General features: G+C 38.2%; 1 protein-coding gene across 1 annotated transcript in view; it reads right to left on the bottom strand.

The window, feature by feature from the left end:
• The window catches only part of LOC101877234 (pituitary adenylate cyclase-activating polypeptide type I receptor), a 133,248-nt gene that overhangs the window by 48,675 nt on the left and 62,660 nt on the right, over positions 1-21,913 (bottom strand). The window contains exon 4 of the mRNA XM_031049800.2: positions 4,637-4,744. Within this exon, the coding sequence (XP_030905660.1) occupies positions 4,637-4,744 (108 nt within the window). The remainder of the gene's footprint in view (positions 1-4,636; positions 4,745-21,913) is intronic.

Here is a 21,913-nt window from a genome sequence, read left to right on the forward strand (position 1 = left end):
AGTACAGAATGTGAACAGGTCTGTAATCTCTAGGAAAATAATTTTAAAATGTTATTTTATATGCATCTAGTTATGAGCTTTTCTTTTTTTAAAATTCTTTTTCTAAACCATATTACTTTTTATTTAAAAAAAGGATAAAAAAACTTTTCTCTTAACAGGTAGCAGATTAGTTAAACACTGGAACAGGTTGTATCAGGCTAACCTTGTCTTGGTGAAGGAGGTGGGTTAGCTGACATAAGTGACAAGACTGGAGCCAGGCTGGCCTGCAGTGATCATGCACTGGTAGAGTTCATAGTCCTAAGGGATATGGGTCAGGCAAAGAGTAACATCAGGACTGGGAAGTCTAGGAAAGCAAAATTCCAGCTGTTCAAGGAATTAGTCAATAGGACCTCCTGGGAAACTGCCATTAGGGACAAGGGGGCAAAAAGAGCTAGCAGACCTTTAAGGACACTTCCCACAGAGCACAGGAGCTTGTGATCCCCACAAATAAGAAATCGGGTAAGGGTGGAAAGAGGCTCACATGGCTGAGTCAAACTAAGGGGCAAGAAGGAAAAGGACAGGCAGTGGAAGCAGGTACTGAACAACATTTTTGCCTCAGTCTTCACTGGCAACTCCTCCTCCCACACCTCTCAAGTGGATGGACTGCAAGACAGGGACTGGAGGAGCAATGGCCCTTCCACTGTAAGAAGAGATCAGGTTGAAGACCACATGAGGAACATGAGCCTATGGTACCTGATGAGATGCATCCCAGAGTCCCGAGGGAACTGGCTGATGCAGTTGCCAAGCCATTCTCCATGATATTTGAAAGGATATTGTGGTCCGGTAAAGTCCCTGGTGACTGGAAAAAGGTCAGTATCACACCCATTTTTGAAGAGTAGAAAGGAGGACCCTGGACAGCCTCACCTCTGTGTCCATCAAGATCATGGAACAGATCCTCCTAGAAGCTATGTTAAGGCACCTAGGGGACTGAGAGTTTATTCAATACAGCCAGCATGGCCTTACCAAGCAAGTCTTGGTTGACCAGCCTACTGTCCTTCTATGGTGGAATGACTACACCAGTAGACAGCGGAAGAGCTAGACATGTCATCTATTTGGACTTCTGTAAGGCCTTTGACATGGTTCCCCACAACATCCTTCTCTCTAAACTGGAGAGGTATTTGATGAAACAACTGCTTAGTGGCTGAGGGCTTGGCTGAATGATCTTATCTAGAAGGTAGTGGTCAACAGCTGAATGTCCAGATGGAGGCTGCTGACTAGTGGTGTCCCTCAGGGGTCAATACCACACCAGTACTTTTCAATAGCTTCACCAATGACATAGACAGTGGAATCAAGTACACTTTCAGTCCAAAATGCCAACTGTATCCTGGGCATCAAAACACGCATGATCAGAAGGTCAAGAGAGAAGATTGTCCCCCTCTGCTCTGCTCTGTTGATACCTCACCTAGGATACTATGTCCAGCTCTGGAGTCCTCAGCACAGGGAAGACATGACCATGTGGCAGTGGGTCCAGAGGAGGGCCACAAAAATGATCAGAGAGATGGAACACCTCTACTAAGAGGAAAAGCTGAAGAAAGTTGGTGTTGCTCAGCCTGGAAAAGAGAAGGCTTCAGGGAGACCTTATTGCAGCCTTTCAACACTTAAAGAGGGCTTTTAAGAAAGATGGGGACAAACATTTTAGAAGGGTGGGTAGTGATAGGACAAGGGGTAATGGTTTTAATCTAAGAGAGTGGTGAAACACTGGAATAGATTGCTCAGGTAGTAGATGCCCCATCCCTGGAAACATTTAAGGTCAGGATGGACAGGGTTCTGAGCAACCTGATCTAGTTGAAGGTGCTCCTGCTCATTGCAAGGGGTTGGGCTAGATGATTTTTAAAGGTCCCTTGCAACATACACTATTCTGTGATTCTGATTTCTCAAGAGCCCTCCTATCCTTAATTACTTCAGAAATGATAGCACAATGGAAAAGAAATTTCATCAGTAAAAATGAAAAGTTAACATATTTGTGTTGGTTATAAATAGAAGCAGCAGAAATATCCCCTGAAATAAAGAATAGGTAAAAGGTGAATGGCAGAACTGTGTTGACAGGTTGGCAAATGTAACATTTCCTGTGATGTAGATGTACACAACACCACCCTCCATAGTATCAAACTAGCAATATCTCTGAGCACTGCATCCAAAATAAGCAGAGAGAGAAAAGTGTTATGTTAGCACAATGAAGCTTGAGGGCATGTAGGGGGTGCAGACTGCAAGCCACTGAAAAGGAGGGGTTGTAATAGAAATTCGGCTTATCTTGAGCAACAGGCCTCCTGCAGTTATATCAGTAGATAATAATATATCAGCCATCTGCTGATGCACAATAAATAACATAAAAGTACTTTGCCTGCAGGCTGAAAGCATCACTGATAACTGGATAGTGAAAACTTTTGGTTGAGTGCATATCCTGTGCAAAGGGTCACTAGAATTGGTTTGACAATAAGGCTGAATGACAAGTAGTCAACAAAAATTGATTAGAAAGTCATGGAGAACTGAAAAAAAATACCAACCAACCAAAAGAAAACCAACCAACAAAGAAAAAAACCACTTTAAAGAGGGAAGAATATTTCCTTACCCATGCTAGATACAAACCCTACTGGATTCTGATGTCTTGTCTTTTCTATTATCCCTAAATATGCATGGCTCAGTAAGTGTCATTGTACCCACTGAGTCAATGCTGAACTAGTATTAGAGCAGTAAAGATTATGTTTAATTATACTGGCTATAATTAAAGCACATAAAATTACAGAAGTAATTATATTTTTATACCTGATAATTTAAAGAGGGACTTATCTTTTCCCATTCGTACTCTAGGTTTCCCTGCTCTTGCAGGGGGGTTGGACTAGATGATCTTTTGAGGTCCCTTCCAACCCTTGGGATTCTGTGATTCAAAATTCAGGTGCCTAGTGAATTGCCCTTAGTACTTGCTGGATAAAGAGAGGTATCTCCAAGGTATAATTCACCTTGGGTCTGTTAGAATAACATGAATTGCCTTCTGTGGGTCTCTTACTCTCCACTGACTACAGATGGAGTCTAGAGGATTCATATGGAGAGAAACCTCAAGTTTCACATAGGTCAGTTTAGGTGAGGTGATGATCACCCTTAAATTCCATTTCAAAAGAGCATGTTCACTTGATTTAGTGTCTGGATAGTTTAAATGGATGTATTTAAAGGTGAGGATTTCAGCATTCCTGGAGCTGCATATGAAACACTGTCTCCCACAAATTGTGCTCTGTGTGTGGCAATGCAGAAAAGGTGGATTTTGGATTCAAGACTGTAAATGAATGAATCATTGATAAAATAATCTTTGGGAAGAAAGGATCCTGGTGGACACTGATGAAGTTGTTCCTCAATGAGCAGTGATAATTAAGTGATCTGGAGTAGCCTAGACGGGTGCTGCGAGGAGATGGACAAAACTGTGTTAATTATCAGCAAAGGCTTGTTGTTATCTAACATTGATGGGAAAACTTTGCCTTCCTCAGTCATTCATCTGTGAAAACAAATTCATGAAACCATGGGAGGAAAAAAAAAAAGGGATTTTGAGAGAACATCTAATCCCTCTATGTATCTGCTGGGAGCAACTTTATAGTTATTTCCTCTTGTCTACATGTAGTGTCATTACCTGGCAAATTTTCATGCATTTCAAAGGTTAAGAAAATTGAGGAAGGACAAACGGGTTTTAGTACGCAAATAGTAGCTCGCACAGAGATTCATCCCACTAAAAAGCACTAGGTAATATTAATAATGAGGTAAAATAGTATTACCACTATTAAGGTAGGTTCTCCTTTTAGTAACAACTCATTTGGGAGCCGCAGATAGGTTGTTATAAGGATTGAAGCTGGAGTCTAATAGGGTTTAGATACCAAGCACAGCGGGCACATGGGACTTTTGGTCCAAGCTTAAAAGGGTAGCAGGAAGAGAAAAAGGAAAACACACCAACCTACCTGAACATCTGCATTATTTTTTGCAAGACAAGGGACAAATCTGTTAGGCAGCAATACATGCTAGAAACAGAAACAGCCCAAACTTCTAATCTTTCATTTGCTGATGCCAGTTCTAAGGGGCAGAAGGATGGTGATGTCTCATTTCTGTGCAGCAATGCACAGATTTTTTGCATCTCTCCAAGAATCTTTAATTCCCACTGACTCCCAACATGGGAGCTCCTCATATTGGTCATCTCATGCCTATGTTCTCCTTAGGCATGAGCAGAACCAACTCTGAAATTTAGTTACTTTCCAAAATAAGTTTGAATTGTGAGGATTAGTTATCCAATACCCAAACACAATTTCAGGTCTCACTGATTTCACTGGAGATGGAAGGGAAGAATGTCCCCTTTAGAAATTAGAGTTGGTGATATTTTCATGTTGTATAGTCTGTGAAGGCTTTTTTCACACGTTCCTTCCCACCCCTGCACACACACAGACACACACACATATGCAAACATCCTGGTTTTCTACAGTATCTTTTTTAACTAAAGCCTACCTCCACACCTCTGTAGAGTTTGATTTCCCTCTATAGTGAGTATCTAAGGTGAGGTTTTACACTCATGTTGGCCCTGCAGCTTTACCAGGCAAAGGCAAAGAACAACAAGAAAATACTTTACCATCTTCAGAGATGATAAATCTGAACAGTGCAGGACACTTGACAAAGACTATTTCACCCACACTTGCAGGTTTCCAGCATGTAATATTGTCCCACATTCCTGGGCAACCTATAGAAGGAGGGATAAAATACATTAATAGTGGAAATCCATTCCTTTCTTCGCACTGTAATTGCACTTTATAATTGGTTAGTTTTTTTCTATCCATGAAAAATATATTTGTTTAGAATGACAAACTATCATTTTCTAGTAAGTTTCCCCTGGAGCAAAATAATTTTCATTCATAGGAATAGCATAAAACATGTAGTTGAATGGCACAATATTGGACAGACTTTACCCTTATAGGAGATGGCATTCCTTAGTCTCAGCTAAATCACTCCAGCACATACCAGAAACAAATTTTCCCTTGAGCATGAAATCTGATATCCAATAGTACTGGGTTAAACCTTCTTTTATTTATGGATCACATCTTTGATTTAAATTCTATAAATTTCTGCTGGCTGTAATCCTTCTCAAAGTTTGGGTACTGGTATATTTTGGAATTTGACTCAGGGTGATGACTGGAAACTGAAAAAAAGATTCTGCTTCATCCTACAGCCATTTTTCTGGGTATGTGAGGGAAGTTCACCTCTTTCCTGCTTTTTGTTTTCTTAAAAAAATACTGGGAATAGAAATGTGATTCCTCAGTAAAGAACTGCTACAATATCATTCACTATCTTTACTGCAGTCTTTGCTCTAGAGAATATAAACTCGCAATGTCAAAAGAATGGTTTTAACCTCTAATGATTACTTGCATAAGCTAAAGACAGAATCGGGCCTCTAAAAACTGTTCCAAAATTTCAGATAATCTTGTTACTTCAGGTAATAAGCTTTGAACTACAAATATGAGTGGTAAAGATCCAACTTCCTGTTACATGCATGCTGAAAGAAGAAGTGATGAGATTGTGGATGGGAGTTGTTTTCTCCTAGGATACAGGAATAATTCGGGCCTCATGCTACTGTAAATACAACAAAGGAGCTCAGCTCATGCTTTATTCTGATCACTGTGTCAGAGTCATGACTGGCTGGAAAGACGCAAACCCTCTTGTAATTCTGTAAACCACCATCTTACTAGCTCATAAACCTAGAAGACTTATCCAAGCTTATTCAATGTACAGAAAAACTCAGAGATATCTCTTAAATTTCCTAATGATTTAAAAAATGATGTAGTGAAGGAATCTCAAATGGGAATCATCTTTTACCTCAGCAGGAAAAGAAAGAAAACTAAATCTAAATGTCTCCACTACTTATTTGCATTTATTGTTGAGATTGAGCACATAATCTTATCAACTGTTAAAAGACCCAAGCTCCATGATTTCCTAAGGGTTTTCTGCTAATATGCTCTCTCTTTGAATATGTGCCAAGCAAAATAAGATCTTCAGTGAAAGCAGATAATACTTCAAAGTGTCATACTTTTAGACTGGCAGAAGTACAGTATAATGAGTTATGGCTGTTCAACTTCCAAAAATAGTGTGGGCTTTATCAACTTTGGGGATAGTAGCAGATTTGCATCACTGAAGAATGTATGTTCACAGGAGTGGAACTGGTGTATTTTCTCCATCAGCTTCGGTGGCAGGGAATCAAGTTCTCTCTTTTCTCACAAAAATCTAAACCAAATACTACCAAATGTGCTGGTTAGGGCAGTTCTGAGTCATACAGTGTTTGAAAAATTGTGTCAGTGTCAAACAATGTTACAATGACAGCATATGATACGCAGTTGGTGATCTTTCTTTCAAATTTAATGATGCAACATCAGATTATGTAATATAAATTAAAAATCATGCAAAATCCCAACCCTGTCAGGTAAGAAAACCAGCTTTGACAGATCCTTAAAAATACAATATTAATGAAAAATGCTCATTCAATCATTGCAAGAGCTGAAAAAAAGAAATCTTTATAATTTCTCCCTCAGAATCACAGAATCCCAAGGGTTGGAAGGGACGTCAAAAGATCATCTAGTCCAACCCTCCTGCCAGAGCAGGGTAACCTAGAGTACATCACACAGGAACTTGTCCAGGCTGGCCTTGAATATCTCCAATGTAGGAGACTCCACAACCCCCCTGAATAACCTGTTCCAGTGCTCTGTCACTCTCACAGTAAAGAAGTTCTTCCTGATGTTAACGTGGAACCTCCTATGCTCCAGTTTACACCCATTGCCCCTTGTCCTGTCACTGGATATCACTGAAAAAAGCCTAGCTCCATCATCCTGACACCCACCCTTTACATATTTGTAAACACTGATGAGGTCACCCCTCAGTCTCCTCTTCTCCAAGCTAAAGAGACCCAGCTCCCTCAGCCTCTCCTCATAAGGGAGGTGTTCCACTCCCTTAAGCATCTTTGAGGCTCTGCGCTGGACTCTTTCAAGCAATTCCCTGTCCTTCTGGAACTGAGGGGCCCAGAACTGGATGCAATATTCCAGATGCAGCCTCACCAAGGCAGAGTAGAGGGGGAGGAGAACCTCTCTTGCCCTACTAACCGCACCCTTTCTAATGCACCCTAGGATGCCATTTGCCTTCTTGGCCACAAGGGCACATTTCTGGCTCATGGTCATCCTCCTATCCACCAGGACCCCCAGATCCCTTTCCCCTTCACTGCTTTCCAGTAGCTCAACCCCCAACCTGTACTGGTACATGGGGCTGTTCTTCCCCAGATGCAAGACTCTACACTTGCTCTTGTTGAATTTCATCAAGTTTCTCCCTGCCCAACTCTCCAGCCTGTCCAGGTCTCGCTGAATGGCAACACAGCCTTCTGGTGTGTCAGCCACTCCTCCCAATTTAGTGTCATCAGCGAACTTGCTGAGGGTACACTCAGTTCCCTCATCCAGGTCGTTGATGAAAATATTAAACAGCACTGGTCCCAGAGTCCCCCTGAGGGACTCCACTAGTCACAGACCTCCAGCTAGATTCTTCACTCCTACCCCAGGTTGTTTCCTTTGTCAGAAGAGGATTTCATTGTACAAGTACTGTGATTCACTAGAATGTCTCCAAAAGGCTCAAAGACTGGGGTTTGAAAAGTTTTGTGATGCAGTTAATGTACTAAAAATGTAAATCAAGATCACATTGAGCACTATTAGATTTTATTGTCTTTGATAGCTAGTATCTGTCCACGCAGCAGGAACTATATTTACCATGTAAATATGAAGACGCATAGTAACAGGTTTATAGTTCACTGCTGTGTGGTTCTCTGTGCAAAAATAAAGGATATGTAAATATCCATGGTAACGAGGAATTTGCTTACAAGGGGTGTTAGAGACAATCAAAATGGCTAATGAGATCTGAGAACCACCTGCTAGCCGTGTTTGCAGAAATTTAATGGCTTTGATAGCAAAAAGGAAAACTTTCTTATTTTTTATTATTATTTCAACATCAGTTGTCTTCCAAACACTAGGATAGTAATAAATACAGCAAACCAATCCAGACAAATGCAAGGAAATCCTCATGCTGCAGAAGGGAAAGTGAAGACATGGGATAAATATTTCTTAGCACTGTGTTTCAAATTCAGTTATACCAGGTGGTTGTTTTTTGTGGTAATACCATGCAGAGCTAAAAAATAGCTCCATTTAAAAAGCCATTATAAGTTCATTGCTCTAGAAAGCACTGATGTGCTGACATTGGAAGAGAGGAAGAAAGAAGCAGAGAGTCAAGTAATTTGCCTTAGTTGCTAAAAGAGGTGAGTGATGGAGAGAATGCAAAGAATTCACTCTCAGTGAGAATATTGCCTGATCCTGCCTGGAAAAGCATTTTTGGAACAAATAATTTAGAAGAGCAAAGAAATAGCTGACAAAATATTAAATACAATAAAGGCCAGTGTTCAGTATCCCTTACATTTGTAAACCATGATACAGCCAGCAACTCCTGCTGGGTGAAATATGCCCACGGAAATCAATGTGACTTGAGTGTGAAACTGCACAGCAGGGTTCTCTTCTGGCAGTGACGGTATGTCTCCATTGCTGTGTGGCTTAGGAATGCCCAGGCTAGCTTGGAAAGAAGTAGCTCAGATACTGCAAGCAGCAAGGTGGAGGTTTGAGTGGGCAATTTTTCCTTGTTCTTAGTATGTTAGAAATTAGTAGCAACAAGTTATACTTTTAAAGAATAAGGTTTCATGTGGGCCAGAGTAAAAAAGAAAAATATGGTTGTCTTCTTAATGGATGGTCTTAAAAACAAGGCACCTTGAAGAAAGGACAAATTCTGCCCTCCCTTCCCATATCTGCACTGCAACCTGCAGACTGGAACTTGTGATGGTAAACATTGTAAGATTCATCTTGCCTAACATAAGTCATGTAAAGCTTGGCATCTAGTTTTGGATAAGTACTCAGGCTCTTGTAGCACAGGCAGAATAACGCTTCATCTTATTCAGCTAGTTAACTCTTCTTCAATGGGATGGATGAGTCTTTGGGACTCCTTATTCCTTGTCACTGACTTTTGAGGACAAAGTGGTCGTTGAACTGCAACATTAGTCAGAACTGATTTATTTTCAGATGGCTGAGACTTACCCATTGTCCTGGTTTTGGCTGGGATAGAGTTAATTTTATCCCTAATTTTTACCCTGTTCAGCTAAGCAAAGCTTTTTCTGTAGTTCCTGAAGGAGACTTTCCAGATAGGCATAATCCCATTTTAAGGTGACAGTGATGGTGAATGACCATATGAAGTGTACTTCCATCTCTTCACTGGCTACACTCCTTAGAACAAGACAAAGAACCAGCCTAGCCTAAAGAGCTTCTTATTGAATGGCTGAAGCTTGCATTCCCTATGTAGAGTCTATGCGGACTTCTGGAGTAGGTATGACCCAACACTGCCCTCTGGGCAGAGGGTTGACTGGTGGCCATGCAGCCTCCCTTAGCCATTTCCTAATCCTTAGCAAAGGAGTCCAGCAGATGGTTGGGACACTTTGCAGCAGCCTGTGAGTGGTGCTAGCATAGCTGTGTAGCTCCTAAGCAATTCAAATCCCAGCTGAATCATGGTGGCTGCTTACAGCCACCATGAGAAGCCACATGATCAATCCATATGTCTCTGGTGCAAGCTTATTGTAAAAGTGAGATAAAACTCATTGTAAGCTCCTGGTGACTGATCCACCTCCGGCAGTTCTTGTAAAAAGAACTTTGAAAAACAGAGTCCTGATTTCAGTTGAAGCACAACATGGATTTCATATGAAGCTCATGACACCTAAGCCACTGAAAAAGAACAGCTCTTTCATAACAAGGGGGAAGCTATGGAGATTTATCATTGCAGAATCTTCTGATGCATTTCTTAAAATTATACCTAGCACTTTTCCCATCCTTCACTTCAAATTAATCCTCTTGGAGCAAAACACTTTCTCTCTAACCTGATATTCCTGGCAGCTGAAAGACCCCCTTCTTATCTGAGATGTCTGGACAAGCACCAAGAAGGAAAACAGAAAAAACAAGCAATGCTGGCAGAATAGCAGTGATAAAGATCTCTTCTGAAGTTGCTTATAGTCCCTTATTTTTTTCTCCTCTGTCTCAGGCTACCTTGAGAGTCACAGTTTTGATAATGGCTAGATATAAACCCAGATTTTAGACGGCCCCATACCTGAAGTTTACCAAGTTCGAGGAATGGACCTCACTTTAAATCCACTGATCACATAGCCTATTATCTTCCACAAACACAAAGTCACTATGTCAGCAGGACTATGTACAAGCTGTTCTATAGATCTGTGCCCTGTTTTCCTATGGTGCCTCTACTGCAATACCCTCATTTATATATACATTTACAAAAATCTCTACATTTAAATCCTTTTTACAGAATCCACAACATCCTCCTATGTCCTTATCCTGCTCTAGTGCATAATGCCTCCTTCTCATCTCTGCTTTTTGGCAAGAGAAGGTTGAAAAGGCAGACTTGTTTTCTTTTTTGGATTGCGAGACCCTGCATACAAATTCACTGCTCAACTTTTTCACTCCTCTTAATAACGTAGGTAAGTTCTACCTTTCCCCATCTCCATGAAAATGATTATTTGACTTCTTTCCTGTGCTCAGCACACCATTTTCACAAAACATATAGGAGTTTGCATCTTTGAGACAGTGCACCTCTGTCAAAAGTTGCTGACTTTATTCAGTGGACTCAAAATTATTGGGTGAAGGGAAGGGAGCGAAAAAGGGAGTGAAAAAAGGAGTGAAAGGATAATGGACAAAGGGATTTACGGATTCATATACAGACAGAAGGGAATAGACAAGAATTTGCATAAAATCTGTTTCTGTGGGAGATTAAGAAAAAATGTAAATAAATAAATGCTAGAATGCTGTTATTTTTCATATATGGAAATAAAGGCTTGAGATGAAAATCTATCCTTTTGGCTTGCAGCATTCAGTTTGGTATTCAGTTCCTCTCTTCATTTATTAGTTTAAAATATCACCTTCAAGGTCATATTGCCTTCAGTAGAGTAATATGAAAAGAAATGCAATGTTACAAGCCAGCATATTAAACTGAATTATGCAATGCTCAATAACTTTAAAAGGGCATAATATATATAAAGCCTTTCAGAGAGAGGGGGAATATCAGGTGCTTTCTCTTCTTTCATAAATCTAGGTAAACACCAAAATAAGTAAAGGCTGAAGCAACATTTGGGTATGGGGCCTAGATTTTCAAAACTAATTGACATTTCAAAGTAATAGTATCTTGTAGGAGCTCCTATTACAGAAATAATGGTTCTCTAGGTTTTTCAAGTTAGGCAGCAAACTTATAACACTGTCAGATCCAGTAGTCTCTTAAAGTCCAGGCCATGAAAGAGTAGAAAAGAAACACTAACTGAAATGTCAAAGTTCTAAAAGGGGAAAAAAACCCAATCAAAACATCAAGGGTAAAAAAATACTAAAGCAAAATATTTTATGCTAGAAAAGAGAGTACTTGGTCATGCACAGAAAAAAGAAAAGTTGTTCCTTCTTTAAATGTCTTATGTACAAAATAGGCACTAAAGATCGAGTACAAGGAAAAGCTGAGCAGAAAAAAAAAGAAAGGTTTTTGCCTTCCCAGTTCTGCTCCCAATAGATATTTTAATTATTTAAACAAAGGCTAGTTATTCTTTCAGTGTATGCCATTTAGACAAGCTATGACACTATGAATTTGTTCCTCTATCCAACTTTTCTACTGCTACACCAAGATGCACCCTGCATTGTCTGATGTGGTATTTATTCATCTTAACAGTATAAATATTATATATATAAGTCTGAGCTAAGTTCTACATTTCTTTTACAGTGCATAAAGAAAACCAGGCACCTCTAGAGGGCACTTCTAGAGGTTTTCTAAGATAAATTATCTTCTGGGGATATGTATTTTCTTCCACTGATTAGAAAAGGCACCAAAAGGAAGCCTAATCTTAGGCTGAAAACAATTGGAATTAGAGTAGAGAAATTCCACACATATAGGACAGGTGATTCAGATATGGCTGTATGTGAAGAAAAATAAACTGTGCTGAAACTTAGGAGCATTTGGCCCACCTTAGTATTTTCCATTACCTTTCTTTAGCAAGCTGCTGCTCCTAGTATAAAGTTACAAAACACTGTGGCTATTTAGAACCCATTGTTTACATAATGATACATAAACTATGATAGCATTTTCTACTGCTACCTCATTACCAGTAAAGTGAGTTGTTTTATGGGATGACATTTTCAGAGATCTAAGATATACTAAATGCAGAACTGTTTCAAACCATTAAAAGTATCAGCTTAAGTTTTGAAAGAGAACATTAGAAAAAATTATTTGAGGCATTTCACTTATACACCAAGTTAATCCTAAATTATATTAAAAACTAAAAGTGAAAGAAATAGGTTTTTCTTTTATTAGAATGGTGTGGTTTATGGCATAACATTAGAAAAAGATGAGCGGAAGATACCAGGCTTTGACTCTCAAAAGATAAATATAGCTTTTATAGGAATATAGGAAGGAAAAAAAGGTATATACTTTGCATTTGCCCAACATACACTGTATTATTTTAGAACTTTTTTACCAAAGTTTAACAGAGAGGATTTCACTTGGTTTGGATGTTATGTATCACTCAGAAACATTGGTTCACTTTCTGACCACTTTAGGACTGAGCCACATAAACTATAAATTAGAACTCTCTCCTTATTCTTACTAGTTTGATGGGGGAAAAATAGATACAAATACACATACAAGTCACTGTTTGACCATGAACTGTCTCAGAAGTGAAAAGAGAATGAAGATCTTCCCACTCACGAAAAATTCAACCATTAGAACCAATCTCCTCAGGAGGGTGAAAGTTTCTTCTCTGAATTTCAGGTGAAACACACCTCAGAAAGAAAGGCTAATACCAAATTCTTGTTATTTTTGCTTGAACATTTTATAAATTATAATGATCAGCCTTTAAATGACAGGGGCTGCTACCTATACAGAGGTGTAAACCTTTTTTTCTTCTTTCAAGCTGCTTAATTCTTTACAACCACAGAATATTTATTCTAAATTGATACTTATTGCTGTTCTTGCACTCTGACCTGTCCAGAAAATCTCATCTAAGAAAATCTCCAGAATTCTTTAAGTGCTGCCATGCGATTTGTGTTAGGTGAGCTTTGGAGAGTTTTAAAAGGAAACCAGTTTGGCAAAATCTTTTGAACATTTATTTGTCTAATTATGCAGAAGAAGAAAAAGCCAATAATCTGGGAAATTGAGAGGTTTTGATTGTTTAAACTTTCTTTTAATGTAGTAGAAAAGAATGATTATTGATCTGTGAGAAAGTCACCATTTTGCTGCTTTGAAGGCAGAGAGACTGTGAAATTACACAGAAGAAACTGAGATTTTATTCCAACACTGCTGAAGAACAGAATGACATAAACTGCCAGAATCTGAGCCAGTGCAACGCTTACCAGCTGCAAATAATCTGGCATCACTCAGAACATGAGCTATGTGAGATCATGGGGTAATGTTGGAAGCAGCCTTGCCTGGAAGCAGCTGGTACCCCTCACTTCTTTTATTGCTTGAGGCAGACAAAATGACTGTCACCATTTTACCCCACTGTCACACCATTCTGACTGACTTCTCTACCCTCTCAGAAATATAAAAGATCATGGACTTTTCTTTATCAGCTCTATCTCGTATTAATTCTTCAAGTTAAGAGAGAAAGGAAAAGGGAGACTCTTCCACCATGTCTAGCAGGCTTTTCATATATCATAGGATCATAGGATCATAGAATCATATAATGGTTTGGGTTGGAAGGGACCTTTAAGACCATTTAGTTCCAACCCCCTTGCCATGGGCAGGGACACATTCCACTAGACCACATTGTTCAAAGCCAATTCAGTCTAGTGCTACATGACTTACATGACTGGGCTCAGCATCATTTCTAAGAGCATAGCAAAAATACTGGCTAAATTTTGAAGAGTTAAAGTCTGAAATAAAGCAATGGAGTAAGAACCAGAAATATGGGTTCCTCTTCCTCTGTCAGATCCTACCTGAATGTATCCTTCCTTTCATAGGCAGAACTTACCCATTAAAAGTGACTGACTGAGGACAACAGGGTGTAGCACTATCATCTATGTCTTCGTGTTTTGAATAGTTTCAGTTAACAATATTAACTAAGTGTACAATTTGTTGCGGTGATGTATATTATCTAATATACTATCTAATATAAAAATAGTATCTATATTTTTACCCACAATCTTAAAAAAATCCCAACATAGAACAAGATTTTCAATGGAACTTATTCAGACAAAGCTTGAGGTCAACAATTGCCTAGTCAATGACATTTGTCGATAATTTTGACTTGTTCCTTAAACAGACCAAAGAAAACAGACATATATTAAACAACTGAAAATAGCAACAGACCTCAAGTCTATATGGCTGATAATTTCAGAACTTAAATTCTGTTCCACACCTATTAAGTTCCCTCAAAGGAATTTACAAATTATCATAATTTAGATTTCATGGTAGCTCTGGGGGTAAGAATATTTTCTGCCTTTTGTACAGCTGGAAAACAAAACAAAACAAAATAAATCATGACACTGAAATCTAAATACTTGCTGGAGCAACAGTTGTAACAGAACTCATAAAGAAGCTGCTCCTCCATATCCAGACCCCTGTCCTCTCCACTTTCTTGCTTTTGTGTTGTTTATAAATAGAGTTCTCTCAGTGGAAAAGGCACATTTGTAGTAGAAGATAACTTGTAACAGATCTTGGGCCAAATTTATTCCTGATGTAAACATAGTGACGCCAATGTGGATACTCTTGAGAGGCATTTATTCCTTGTTTACTCCTTCAAATCTTCTGAGAATAAGAAATGACTGGATTAAGTAATTTCTTCCAGCGTGCAAATTCCATAATCTCTCCTGGAAATTGTTCTAGTGGTGAGTCAAGCAATTCCCTATTAGAGCCCATGAGACCTTATGAACTACTGAAGGCAGAAAAGGAAATAGATACACTATAAAAAGCCAGTTCATACTCTTTCAAGACTCATGTTAACACATTGCATTTCATACTCCTGAACAGGAAAACAGAAACTGTATTTTGTTCAACTGTCTGGAGTAACTGAAGGAGAAATCTTTAAGTAAGGTGTGATTCAATAAGAATGTTAGAGTTTAACAAAGCTTGCCTTACACTGAACTACTCTTGCTGTCCATGATGTATTCAGGGTAGAAAAAATAACACTTAAAATTAAATGTAATCCAACCTCACAAGGATTTGCATACAGCTGGAAAATTTTGGTCAGTGTGAAAGAGAAGAAATTATATTACTATCCAGCAAGTTCCCAGCTACTAGATGCCTTCACGTCAAAAGTAAAGATATAGAAAGACCGATGCCTTCATCTGGGCAGTTTACAATCTAAAGTCAGTGAAAAGGCATTGTGAGGTTTTTTGTTGTTGTTTTGGGTTTTTTTTCCTGAAAATATTATTTTTTTTTTATTTTTTATTTTTTTTTTTTTGCAGAGACAGAAGGGGAAGAAATGGAATAGAATGTAGACTGGGAAGGAACCACCAGTGCCATCACATCCAGACTAGCACTATCATCAGCAAGCAGAAGCCATTTAATTTAATCCAGAAAAAGTAAATGTGTACACACTGCTCACAACTCTATGTTGTGTAAGCTACAAAATACAAACAGCCTACAGTAAAGTACAAAAAAACAAACCCCATAAACTTTATATGAGATATAGGAAGAGGTCAGAAACATTTCCAATGTTTAGATATATGACATGTTAGGTGAAAATGTCCAGAAAACCATAGGAAGTGGACACAAGAAGCCCAACATTACAGTGGCGTTAATGTGACAAAACATGAACTGCTAGAGACAAGATATTTCTCATTTGTTTGCCTTCAGGTCAAAATAGGTGTGGTGAATGTGTCTTTCTTTCTCTAAAGGATGGAATGATACAGGAAAAAATGGGAAGTAGTCGTAAGAGAGTGCTGAGGCTACCATCGCTACTTGACAATTTATGCTAGAAAACTAGTAACATACAGAAATATGCATCAAACCTCCAACACTGCTGGTTTAGTCACTGCCTCCATAAAAGCCATTGCAGTAGTCATTGCAGGAAGTGATATTTTGGCAAGAATATGGGGTTTAACCATATTTGGGAAAAAAAGTATCTGCAGATGCTCATTTTCCTTTTGCTTGCTCCTTTAAATGAGGAGTTAATTCCAACAAAGTCAATGAGTTTCCCCATGTATAAAGCTGCTGTCAGAGACTAATTGGTTTAGGGAGTTCAATATGGGTTGCAAAAAATATGAAAATTAATTAAGTGTATTACCCCTTTTCCCTCTCAGTAGAAAATGTTAAAGACCAAGTAGGAAGAGAAAACTCTCAGTGGTGTTGCTCAAAAATATGTGTGGACAGGCAATTACACTACCATCTGAAGTAACAACTATGAAAATCTGCATATATCTAATCAATATTCTTTTACTGGTTGCATTTCTTGGAATGTGGAATAATTATGGGAAACCAAACAATAAGCCTAAAAGGATGTGGGGAGGCCACAGAGAAAATAAATCATAACTAAAATATCCAGAAGGAAACTAAAATATCCAGAAGGGAGTTCTCATTGTCTGTGACAGTCTCACTGGCTGAACAAAGGATAAGAAAAATATGTTAGAGGGCAAAATTCTGCCCTCTTGAGTTATAAAGTTTCAGAAATTTCTTCATGCTTCAGTCATTTGATAATTTTTGCCTTGCAATGAACTGTGACAGCATCACTGTCATATAAAGACGGTAAAAAAATAGTTCATGATACTCTGTCAGTGAACAGATGTTGTATTACTTACCAGATATAAAATTAACCTCTGTTGTAAAACTCAGATTTAGAAGTTATTTATAGGTATAGGTATGTATCTATGCAGGTATACAGTATAGGTATATATTTGCATATACTCAAATAGATTACTTTGTCCATAGATTAACTTAGGTCGTATGTAGAAGAAAAATTAGAAAGCACATAAAACCCACTCCACTTGTAATCCTAGAGAGAACTCTTATTCATGTGAACAGGAATGATCAAGTGTAGTAATCATACCATTTGAATTTTTCTTCATTAGTTCTCAATCCAGAATAATGGAAAACAGACCAGTGAATTTGGTATATCCTGTACAAAGACAATTATGAAATAGTTCTAAGGACTGGAGGTGCTGTATTTAACTTTATTCTAGCTTATTCAATTATGATAACATGGTTTCTGTTTTAAGCAGTTTGCAGGTTAGCAGAAAAGGGGTACAATTATATTAGTCATCTGGCTGTATGACCAAAAAATCTGGGGCAGATATAAGTACTTTCACATCATCTGAACAAAGACAAGGCATATTCTTAAAACACATACAACAATCCTTTAGCACATTTTAATGAAGTGTTTGGCTTTCCTCTTGTCACAGGATTTGGGTACACTCTTTTTACACACTCTAATAATTGTTTTTTTCTTCTAAAGCATTTCATTGTGCATTGACTTTTACATCCAGTATTTTTTTCACCCAGGTCACGGATAGCCACTCACTTACGGATTATTCTAACCTTGCCTTTTGTTTTGGTTGTGATTTCTAGTTGCATTGTTTGATTGCGCTTCCTTTATTTGTTTTCTGCATAGGAAACAAATCAATCAATTCTAGCAACAGTGTATGCATGAAATGTATGGCTTGATTATCAAAAGTGCAGTGTGCTATAGAAAGGCAGGCATTCAGAAAGTCTGAAATGGTTTTTAGAGTAATCACAAAGGAAAGGAAAGGAATCAATAAGAAGAGCACCTGCAGGTGTTCATCCACAAGACACAGCTCTGCTCTTGAAGAGTGAAAACTGCATCATTTACTTTCAGACATTTGTCTTGCCTGGCAAAGCTAGTTGGGTAGGATTTCCACTTGGTTTACTCAAAAAAAACCTCCAAACCAACAAACCACAAAACTATGCCCTCCCCCCCCCCCAAAAAAAAAAAATAACCCACCACCACCCCCCAAAAAAAAGCATAACTAAACCAAACAACCCCCCAGACAAACAAATCCTACAGAAAATAATATAGTATGCGTGAATTATGCAGAAGGAGAAAATCCAGGACTTGGAAGTGAAATAGACAGTTAATAATCTCTTTAAGGTTATGGACACACCTTGAGTGAGACTCAGCTTGTATATTAAGACGCCTTGATTTAGGTGTTTTAATATGCAAACTGAATGTAAATCTCAGTATCCATCAACTGTACAAAGAGTCTTGGGAGACTAGCCAGCTAATGTAGCCAATAAATTAGATGTCTAACATCCAGTGATGCAATTTTTCCCCAAGGAAGCCATTTTCCTCTAAATACAGAGCCCAGTATGGTTCTTCTTACTGAAACACTATTGAATATGCCTGTTGAATCCAGTGGGTGGTGAGGTTGGAGGCTGACAGCAGCAGAATTATAAGTGGAGAAGGGAGAGAGCTGTTCCTGGTGCTGACAACAGAACCTCCTACTGTCGGCTGGGTGTTTGCTGCTCTTCTTGTGGTAAAAGGTGTGGTTAGTTTAAGGCTTATCGAAATCTTAAAAGTGTGATTTGTTAGTAATCTTTTCAGAAAACAATACTGTAGTAGCTATAAAGTGAAAGTGGCTGTAAACTACATGTTTACAGTATGGTGTAAGAGGCAGGTAATTACTTTGATTCATCTGTAAATAATTTATAAGATGCTATGTATTCATCAAACTGTCAAACTCATGAGTCTTCATGGCATCCAAGAGCAAAATTCAGAAATGAAAAAAAAAAAAAAAGAACATTAATTTAAAATGAGATCAGTATGAAGTCTGGTTGGCAAGTTTCCTAAATTCTATTCCTTTCCAACTATCTTGCAGGAATAATATTTGAAAACAAAAACACCCCCCCACCCAAAACAAAAAAAAACCAAAACAAAACCAAAAAAGTAAAACAACCAACCAACCAAAAAAAAAAAACAAAAACCATAACCAAACCAAAAAAACCTACCAAAAACCAAACAGAAAACAACACCAAAACAAACAGAAAAAAAAAAACCCTAGAAAACAAACAAACAAAAAAACTGGTTTAGAATTGAGCTCTAACATTCACTGTTCCTGTAGATATGAAATAAGGAAAAATCAGATCACACATCAAAAGGAAAGAAGGTATACTATCCTACTTCTGAAGTATCTGAAAAAAAAATAACTTCAAATATATATCAAATATAGGCTGGTCAAATAAAGTTTTACTCTCTTTTTTACTCTTTTTCTTTCTTTCTTTCTTTTTTTTTTATTTGCCATGGAGGAGCCTACATGTCCACTTTAACCAAACATTCTGCTTTCAGACAGCTAACAGGAGATTAATTTCACCTTTAGACTTCAGCATGGTATTGATGAAGTATTCCTGCACCACAAAATTCATATTAGAGAACAAAATCTTAAGCTGGGAAGCATAACAACCAGAACAGGCCAAGTTCATTTTTTTTAATAGAGCATTCAATATTCTCTCTAGAATGAATATTTCAACACATCAAGTTTTATGATGCCCAGAACAAAACATGAGAGAAGTTCTTCTTTGCTTCATCTCTTTTACAAAAGTTTGGAAAACTGCATGAAATAATTGAGAGATCTTTTTCTTTGTCCTTTCCTGTTCCTTCTATCCATGGAAGGAATTTGGGAAAACTATTGTACATTTTCTTTTCCTCTATTTTGCCAGGAGCATATTACCATGCACATTCTGAGTCAGCAGTGCTGGCTGGCATCTCATGGGCAAAGCCAAGGATCTCCTTTTCCCCACCCCCATCCTCCGTTGCCCAGAAAGTAAAAAAAAACAAACAAAACCAAACAAACAAAACAACTGTTAATATTGGACACACAGTTTCTGCTGCCTTGCTCTTCCAGTGATGGAAGAGGCCAGGATGCCATGAAGTTCAGGAGGTAGTGCAGGGATGTCTCCATTTTCTAAATCTCTTCAGCATCCTGCAGAGGAGAGTAAGAACTGCTCCATTCTAATTTCCAATAGAAGAAAGAGCATGGCTTAAGTGCCTAATGAAGCGGAAATATGGAGAACTTTGTGGAAAAACGTAGGGTTTAGTAAGGGCTTGGGGAGTTGATATTTAAGGTGTTATTATGAATGTAAGTTACTTTGCACTTCTGTTTTTGGAAGTAAGTGAAACAGAATTATCTAATTTTTGCCATGGTGAGTGTACATATAGATATTTTTTTCTACTGCTTAGCAGACGGAGTAGTTAATAACTTGTTATAGTACTGTAACTTGCTCATCTGTCTGAAGATGATTTAACTTACTGTTCTTCAGTTTTATTTTGCTGAGGAAAAATCAATATGCAAAACCTGTCAGAGGTCCAAATTATTACACTTACACAATTGCATGTATTATTGAGTAGGCAGTTTCCTGTAATGAAGTTCTTGGCTTAAGTTTGCAAGGTATATTAAGAAGTAGTGCATGTAGCTCAGAATAAGATGAAACAAGAATTGAAATTGTACAGTTGAGCAATTTTAGTGATTGGCCACCTATGTGAGTATATCAGTGTTTGCTGAAGTCTCATATGAAAAATACATTTCACAGTAAGGAACAGGCTACGAAGACTCTCTTGAATCTTGGTCTAACAACACTTGACTCATGACTAGAACTTTTCAAGAGATCCTACATACAAGCATATATCAAAAGGACTGATTCTAAATATACAAAATATACAGAATGTTCCTCTAGAAGCCCATACACTGGTGAAAAGGAAGTGATTCTTAACAGTATACAGAAAACTTCCTGTTATTAATGGAAAGCCACTGGAATTTGCTCTAACCCCTTTTTTTCCCTATTGTATTTACTATTCTCCTATGTCTGTCAGAGGTAAAGTGCTAGTTCTAGTGCTAGGGGGCGAGTTTTTTCAGAGGAGGTGCATGAGTTGGTCATATCAGAATTCTGCATATGGAACTTGGCTCCATAGGAAGCCTGAAGAAAGGAGTAGGGTTTCTGTAGCTAAGATAATTTGGAAGAGTTCTGATGGTAGGTTGAGCAAGCTGGGGTTTAAGAATAGGAGGGTGGTTAGTGCATTTATTAATATATTTGCATATCCAGCTAGGAAGAATAGGGCAAATGGCCCTGCATCATATTCCATGTTCAAGCCTGAGACTAATTCGGATTCCCCTTCTTTAAATTCAAATGGAGAGAGGTTTGCTTCGAATAGCGTGGAGATGTATCATATTATTGTGAGGGGTCAGAAGAGGTCATGTAGAGGTTCTTGTGAAGTGGCAAGGGGCTTAAGTACAGACACCCATTCCATTAATGAAGCAAGCAGCAGTTGGCAAATATGCTTTCCACAGTGAGATTCAGCTGACCAATCACCAACATCTACTTTTGAATAGCCCTCATTTTTTTTTAAGAATAGATAGAAATAGGCAATCCTAGAGAACAATATCTCTTATCTGAAAGGAGACATTTCAAATATGTCTGATGAAGTCATTCCTTCAAAATGCCAACTTTTGTCCACTGACTGGGAAGGAAGCTTCAGGACAATAGCTGAGATAAGAAATAAAGGAACAAATGGCAAGAAATCTCAAGCTCCATGAGAAAAACTCCATGTTGTCTCACTGAACAAACATACAAAAAAAACCCACAAAAACCCACCAAAAAAAACCCCAACCAAACCAAAAATCCCAACCCTGATATTATTATCAACCTCATATCAAAGTAGAGAAGGATAATTGAGGAAGTTCAAACAATGCCACCTTACATCACAAAAGTCCCATATATCCCAGAAAACAAGGTCCAACAAGCTCACTTCCTGGGCTGTGCTACTGCTAAGCCTGTTTAATCTACCTCTAATGAGAGACTGAATGAAGAA

This window comes from Melopsittacus undulatus, chromosome 1 (assembly GCF_012275295.1).
Source record: "Melopsittacus undulatus isolate bMelUnd1 chromosome 1, bMelUnd1.mat.Z, whole genome shotgun sequence".
NCBI lineage: Eukaryota > Metazoa > Chordata > Aves > Psittaciformes > Psittaculidae > Melopsittacus > Melopsittacus undulatus.